At 43.9% G+C, this 7,782-nt stretch overlaps 1 protein-coding gene across 1 annotated transcript; it reads left to right on the top strand.

The window, feature by feature from the left end:
- The first annotated feature begins 508 nt into the window (after positions 1-508).
- On the top strand, positions 509-6,771 carry LOC136465356 (MADS-box transcription factor 34-like). The gene is made up of 8 exons (XM_066464134.1): positions 509-1,174; positions 3,328-3,409; positions 5,039-5,100; positions 5,204-5,303; positions 5,751-5,792; positions 5,883-5,924; positions 6,150-6,283; positions 6,372-6,771. Exons 1-8 carry the CDS (start codon positions 990-992, stop codon positions 6,445-6,447), a joined length of 723 nt encoding a protein of 240 aa, XP_066320231.1. The 5' UTR covers positions 509-989; the 3' UTR covers positions 6,448-6,771.
- The last annotated feature ends 1,011 nt before the right edge of the window (positions 6,772-7,782 follow it).

Below are 7,782 nucleotides of genomic sequence, written 5' to 3'. Positions count from 1 at the left end.
CGTCCTGATTCGGGCCCTGTGCGCGGCAGCGACCCGGATCTCCGCCTCGGTCCACCCGACCCCCTTCCCTCTCGGCTCTCGCTGTCTCGCCTCTTTCCCCATCTCTCGCCGCGCTCTCACACGGATGGTTACGTTACGGCCGACCGCACCGTCTCCCCAGTCTCTCTCGCCGCGCCCGCGCGCGCGCGGCGCCATCCACCGACCCCTCCGTGAGGCGCGGCAGCGGTCTGGGCAAACGCATACGCTTCGAGAGCCTACTACACGAGTCAGTGATCGACGACGACGACGACGACGGTAGCTGGTTGGATTTTACTGTGTGTTGTGTGTATAGGAGGAGTATAGTACAGTACTTGTTCAACTCTCCACCGGTCCACCTCCATGCGAGTAAATGTTGTATCTGTCGTCTGTGGAGCTAACCTATCAGCGCCCTGCGGCCGGTCGAAACCTAGGAGTAGATAGCTAGGACTAGGAGCCTCCTAGTGACCAGTGGGCGGCAGAGCCTACTCTATGCTAGGGTGAGGAACTGAGGACGACGCGCGAGGCGAGATCCAATCTGCACCCCACGAAAGAAAAGATTCTTCCCCGCCGGCCTCGCTCTCTCATCCGTCTCGCTCGGCTCGGTCCTCTCCCAGCCAGAGCAAGCTAGCAGCATATAGGCATATAGCCCACCACCACATGCCGCAGGGCCCTCCCCTCATCGAGCTAATTGAGTGGGAGCTAGAAAAACCCAGAGGAGGACGAGCAGCGACTCGGCAGCGAGCGCGAGCTCCGTCCTGTGTGCGGCCGGTGTGTCTGCGCTAGAGGGTGAACGGGATGGATCACCTTCGTCAATAATTGCGGTACGAACACGCAAATCCCATAGCTTATTAAGAGCTCGCTGTTAGCTACTGCCGCCTACTGCTGGTAGCGAGAGAAAGCAGCAGAAGGATCGTCGATTTGGAGAGGGAAGCCTGCGTGGGCGTGACTGGTCGAGAGATCAGACCACCACCATGGGGCGCGGGAAGGTGGTGCTGCAGCGGATCGAGAACAAGATCAGCCGGCAGGTGACCTTCGCCAAGCGCCGGAACGGACTGCTCAAGAAGGCCTACGAGCTCTCCATCCTCTGCGACGCCGAGGTCGCGCTCGTCCTCTTCTCCCACGCCGGTCGCCTCTACCAGTTCTCATCCTCCTCCGAGTAATCAAACAAACCCATATATATTCGTCGCTTCAATTCCCCTCTCCTTTTTTTTGTTTACTAATTCTTCATACGTAATTGGATTTGGATTTTGTTTGCCCGTCCTCACGCGTCCTTGCATGAACTCATGAGGTGGCGCTCTTTAATTTGCTGGTTTCCTTTTCTTTCTCTGTTCTATTGGGCAACTGGTACAGTGGTACAGTACTCATCTCTTTCAGAAGGTTGCATAGAAAGTCTACAAACAGACGGGGGGCCGGGGAAAAGTGAGCAGGAGGTCGACACATGTACGCGTATACCGTGTATGCATGTCTGTCTCTGTGTGTGTGTCATTCAAGGGAAAAACAAAATAAAGGGTTTCATTTGATGTGCACCTGATCAGTGTACCTGGCCTGCAAATGTATCAGTTCATGTTTGTGCACATATGCATACGCTTAGCCTGATTCAACGCAGCTGTTTTAGCGCGCAGTTCGACAAGAGTGTGAATATGGTCTTTTGGTCCTTGGGTGAACTGTGCCTTCCTGCAGGCATGTTAGTGGATGGTCTTAACATATGCATGCAATTTTGTGAGTTTTAGTTCGGCAAGTACATCTTTATACAATTCTTTTCAGCATATACTCTGCATAGTTAAGTTTGTTATTTGGATATAACATGATGTCTAGATAATGGGCAAACATATATAAAACATTTTTTGAACGTAACATGAATTGGTCTTTAACATATGCATGCACTTTTCCCAATACATTGCTAATTGCAAGCATTTTTCTTTTTATTATAATCAACAATGAATATTATTTAATTTCTTTTAGGAGCTGCGAGTTGTGATACATTTTGTAATTTCTAGCACTACTCTCTTCTGTCTTCTCGCATTATATGTGATAGTACCAAGTATTATCGCATTGTTCCAAAAAAAAGGTACTATTATTGCAACAATGTAATGTACATTGAGAAGATCTATGTGCAATTTCTACTCTGTAAAAAAAACAAAGAAATCTATGTGAATCAGGGAGAAACGTTTAAGCTTTTTGAACTACAAGAGATAAATAGAGTTGTTTTGCCTGATTTTAGTTTTTTCTGATTCCAATCTACCTAGGGAACCTGCAAACGACTCAATAAACTGATTTTGATTCACTAAAGAAATGTTTTAGTGAATCCAAAATATTTCTATAAGAGTCTAGAACCTACCAAACACACCCTACTCCGCTATGCAGGATTCCATAATTCGTCATCTTGGACAATGGCACATTCTCCAAAATATAGCTTTGGCTATGATTTTTTATTATGACATATACAAAAATAAAAAAATATATATTTTTTATTAAATTACTTTTTAAGACTAATCTTAATTATCTGTCCTAGTGTTTTCAAACTAAATATTTTTAGAAGTTCCTTATAGTCAAAGTTGTATAAGTTCGACCTAACCTTGTCCAGAACGGAAGAATTGTGGAACCGAATGGAGTACTTAGTGAAGCATGAAATGTGAAAAGTAGCATGTAAAAACTACACTAGATTTAAAACTGAAGTGGTCTGGTGTCAATTTGGGCTGTGTTCTTTCGGTAATCAGTAGCTTCTAAGTGCTTTTAATTGATTCTCCACTTTTACTATTACACAAAAAGGGAGCAGACTAGTATGTATACACATTAACCGTGGTACACAGCATAATTATGCTAGCTGTGCCACTAAGGTGGTCTTGTGTAAAATAAATGCAAAGAGTCGATTTTATATAACATTGGCAGCCATTTTCACCTTTAAAAAGGTATAGATCATTTTAGTTTTGTCCTAAGTTAAAATTTTCTAAGTTTGATCAAGTTTATGGGAAAACATCCAGCTACAACACCAAGTTAGTTTTGTTAAATCCACCATGAAATATGTCTTTATAATGCGCTTATTTCATATTGTAGATGCTAACATATTTTTTCTACAAACTTGTCAAAATTACTGAACATTTGACTTTGGTCAAACCTAAAATGATTTACATTTTGGAACGGAGATAGTAGTATATATGGAAATATACTGGTCCATATCATAATAAATACTTTGGTTGCATTTTATTGTCTAGCTGGTATGGTTTCTAGTCAATTCATAGTTTTTATTTCTATATGTACATATATATACGAATGCATCACTTATTCATTATTTTATTGCCTTAATATCAGTCTGGTTAAGACTCTAGAGCGGTACCAGAGGTACATCTATGCTTCAGCTGATGCTGCAGTGCCATCTAGCGATGAGATGCAGGTGTGAGGACTATCCATTTTACTACTATTGCAACATTTATAGGTGATACTACTTTTATATCATGTGTCCCTCTCATAACTACCTGATTTTACTAACATTGTTCAAGTTCTGAAACTATACACATCAGGTTAATGATTTCTTCAAACATGATCAATTGTTACCGACAAATAATACCTTTCATAATAAGAAAACTATTGGTTTATTACTGTTCTATAATTATTATCATTCATTTCTCGTGAAAACACTTTATCATCAACCTGTGCATTTCTATTTCAATATTTCATTTCTGAAGCAATGATTTCCATGAAAATAGATTCAGTATAAAACTAGGCACTAGTGAAACCCTAGCTCTCAACTTATTTAATTTGGATGTACAAGAGCTACTGTTAGTTTGGACACTTTTTGCTCCAATCCTTAGGATGGCACAAATAAGTCAAATGCGCTAGAAAACTGCTGTTGTTTTAATGCAGAGTCTTCTTGGAGACCAGTGCACTGATGATCTATCAATTGACGAGTCATGAAAATTTCTGTCTATAGTTGGTAAATCTGAGTAGTTTCAGTTTGTTTGGGTTTTGGACAGCAGGTCTAGAACATATCCTCACAAAAATAAGGACGAACCATGAGAAACATTGAAACAAATTGCAATACTTGATATAGCAATTGAAGAAAAAAAATGAGTATGCACTGTATCAGTCATCAAGTGTGAGGTGCTATGGCCTAGTTCAACAGTCGTTGTATGCTACCCTGTCATGGTGGCAGTGCTTGATCGAGTGTTCCAGCTCATCACAAACAATTTCGTGGAATGTTTCTTCATCCATGTTGTCCATGTTAACATTATTTTTAATTATTCAGTAACTGGCTGGTTGCAAATCCAATGAAGCATCCAGCATCAAATAACCTGGCTGGATATATCTGCATGAAGTCACGCAGGGAGAAATTTATTATTTTAAGAAATTAAATAAAAAATAAACTATGGTAAACTTTACCTGTACCAATGCTGTGCAGCTATCATATATAGGGCCCGTCATAGTAACATGCAATTGATAGTAACATGCAATTGTCAGACTCATAGTGCTCGTTTTATGATCTACTAGTAGTAAGATAAATTTCTACATACAGCTATTCTACTGTATGGATTTAACTAAGTATATGGTACTAGATTAATACGTCTTACATCTTTTAATGGTGATATTACAGATGGTGCATTATAGAGTACATGCAATCCATCTGTTTAAACACTGACCACTATTTTTATTAAAAAAGATTTTATAATCAATAGTGCACAGCAAAACTATTAGGGCACCTTTGCAAATTGGAATACAGAAATTTCACATGAATCAGTTTATTTTCACTGGAAGAATGCAGGAAACAAGAAAAAAAAATCCTGCAATCCAAAGGGCCCCTTATATTTCTCATGTATATGTTCTCATTATGTTCACTATCATATACTATAAACATAATAGGATCATGGTAAAAAAATGTGGCCTGAAAGGATTAGTATAAATTAAAGAGAGTAGACATGTTTAAATAATATGCATGTTTTGAATATCACCTCTAGATAGTTTAGCTGCAGACCGTATGGATAGTTTTGGGATTTCTCCATCGAATGTCTGATATCTGAAAATGCAGAATAACTATCAAGAATATGTGAAGCTGAAGGCACGCGTTGAGGTTTTACAACACTCGCAAAGGTGTGATATTTCCATATAAGTTTGTTCTTGTTTTTCCTCTATATGGTTCCACTCCAATATTTGCTTTGTTTTGGTAAAGAAAGTACTGGTGAACCCACTGCAGGAATCTTCTTGGTGAAGATCTGGCTCCACTTGGCCCTAGTGAACTTGACCAGCTTGAGAGTCAAGTAGACAAGACCTTGAAGCAAATAAGATCAAGAAAGGTAAACTAGCTAATTAAGTGGGAAGGGATTCAGGATGAATGATGTCAATGGTATTTTGCGCAGAACAGAATTATAGTGAACAAACTTTTATAATGCATGCCTTGGCACTTTCCTCCTACCTTATATCTGAACCAATCCATAATAGTGCAATTGGACTTACATTGATTATTCATTCAATTAATTACTAGATGAATCTCACTTGAAAAGACAGGATGCGGTGGATAAATGTTGATTTGTGCTACTTTCATTTTAGTTAAAATTTGAAAAGGTAGAAATTAAAAAGTTGAGGTGTATACAATTAAGGAGACATTTAACTGGTATTTAAAACATAGATAGATTGTCTTAATGTTGATTTGTGCTACTTTCAAGTTACCTGAAATTTGGAATGCCCCACCATGTTGCTATCCAAGTAACTCTTCTATGCGTCTCTTCATTTGCGTTTGGCAGACTCAAGTTCTACTTGATGAACTTTGCGACTTAAAGAGAACGGTACTATCACCGCAGCAATGCTACTATGACTCTCTGTTTCAATACTGAAATCCAATATATGCCTGAGCAACCGGCCCTCATCTCTTGCAGGAACAAATGCTGCAAGATGCAAACAGGGTTCTGAAAAGGAAGGTAAGTGACAGTTGAACTGGAAAACTCGTAGCTCGCAAGGTTGGCACTGGCAGTAGTACCCATATGAACAATGACCCTTCAGCTACCTCTGCATTTGCCACCACAACTTTGAAGCTGAAAGCCTGAACCAATGATGCCATGTGTACATGCAGTTCATAGCTGTAGCCTCTGCTTGCATCATTCCAACTCTCTTTTGTTTTTTTGCCGGACCACTATTTGTTTCAGCTGGACGAGTTTGAGGCAGAGGCTTCTCCCCCGCAGCTAGCGTGGCAAGACGGAGGCGGCATGTTGTCCCATGACCCTCCACAGCCAGAACACTTCTTCCAGTCTCTGGAGAGCAACCCATCTCTGCAACCCACGTAATCTCTCTCTCATACACACACAGTCACACACACACATGTAAGTTGTCTCTCTGTCCTGAATCCTGCACTACTTCCGTTTATGCAGATATCATACGATGGACATGAACCAGCAGCCAGTGCCAGAGCGGGGCGGCTGCTACCCTCCTGATTGGATGGCTTAGCCAGTGCTTCATTCCATTGCCTTGAGAAGTGCCCTGTCCTTCAGAGATCACTACGAATTCTGTTGCTACTTTTGCCTGCCCCTTTGCTGCTTTGCAATGCTTACCGAACTGTCCAAATGACCACATGGTCATATATAGGTTATTGTCGTCTTTATCTTCTGTTGGTCAGTGATTACGTCCTGCTCAGCTGCTTTGGCGCCATGCAAAATGACTTGGCGATGCATGCTGGAATGGGCTGAACTGCTTGTGTTTTGGGAGTATAAATCGCTTAGCAATAAGCATTGGCATGCCCCTCTGTTTCAAATACAAGTACACCTTATATTACTAGGAGTGAAATACACTGGCAGCCCTTTAACTTGTCGGCCTATGCCAGTCCGGTCCACGAACTTGCAAACGCGAAAAATAGACCCCTGAACTTGTCAAGTTGTTCATCGCAGGTCCATTTCCCATCCGACGCGACCTCCAGGTGACGTGGCAGCGCCAGCGTGGCGGACGAAGCACGTGAGCCGCACATTTTAATGTAGGCCCCTCACGTCAGGGTCGCCCCCTACCTCCCACTCCGCACGGGACGAACGCCGTCGCCGGCAGCGCTTGGACCACGCCTAGCCGTGCCCTTCTCCCGCGTCCCCTGCACGACCGAGCACCCTGCGCGGACCATTTCTATGCGCCATAGCCCCTCGCCCAGAGCCGCTCGTCCCGCAGCGCCGAGTCAGAGATCCGCCATTGTCGGCATGGAGCCGAGCTCCTTGACCGGCCTTTCCTCTCCTCCCGCGGTCTCTCTCTCCCTCTAAAATGGTGCCCAGAGTGTCGCGTGAGCACTCCACACTCACTCTGCTTCTCCCCGTGCTCCCTCTCTCGCTCTATAGGCGCCGTCGCCTCATCCCGAGCTAGCAGTGCCACCGCCGCCATCGAAATCCTCCTCTGTCGCTTTCCAGCAGACGCGAGCTTGTCAACGAGCTTCGGGGGCGTGCTAAGGCACCGCCCAGTGCTCCCGCGCTCTTCCTCTCCCTCTCTGTGCGTCACTCTGGCTCATCGGAGCTACGTCGCCACAGCCGAGTCGCCTCGCCGCACGTACCGCTGCCTTCGGACGTCCTCCGCCGCAGGGAATGTCCTAGGCGAGTTCGCCTCGTCGCGCTCTCCACCCCCGTGTAACCCGCACAGGCGCTAGCGCTCCACAGCGCCATCCCGCCGAGCTCGCCGTTGCCGGCCATGGGCGCCGCCGCGTCTCGCGCCTCCCGGTCCACCAAACAGTGTGGACACAGCGCCACCCCGCCGCGTTCGGTATTGAAATGTGCAGATCATGACAGGATGATGGTAATGCCATGATGATGATCA

The sequence above is a fragment of the Miscanthus floridulus genome, chromosome 1 (assembly GCF_019320115.1).
Source record: "Miscanthus floridulus cultivar M001 chromosome 1, ASM1932011v1, whole genome shotgun sequence".
Lineage (NCBI taxonomy): Eukaryota > Viridiplantae > Streptophyta > Magnoliopsida > Poales > Poaceae > Miscanthus > Miscanthus floridulus.
The sequence above is the reverse complement of the archived record's forward strand: the minus strand, read 5'-3'. Positions and strand labels throughout refer to the sequence as shown.

Bases quoted from the DNA above. Each gene is read 5' to 3' on its own strand.
- LOC136465356 (XM_066464134.1), top strand. From the start codon at position 990: ATGGGGCGCGGGAAGGTGGTGCTGCAGCGGATCGAGAACAAGATCAGC. The intron at 5,101-5,203 runs GTGTGATATTTC...AACCCACTGCAG, and splicing joins GTTTTACAACACTCGCAAAG to GAATCTTCTTGGTGAAGATC. The intron at 6,284-6,371 runs GTAATCTCTCTC...CCGTTTATGCAG, and splicing joins AACCCATCTCTGCAACCCAC to ATATCATACGATGGACATGA.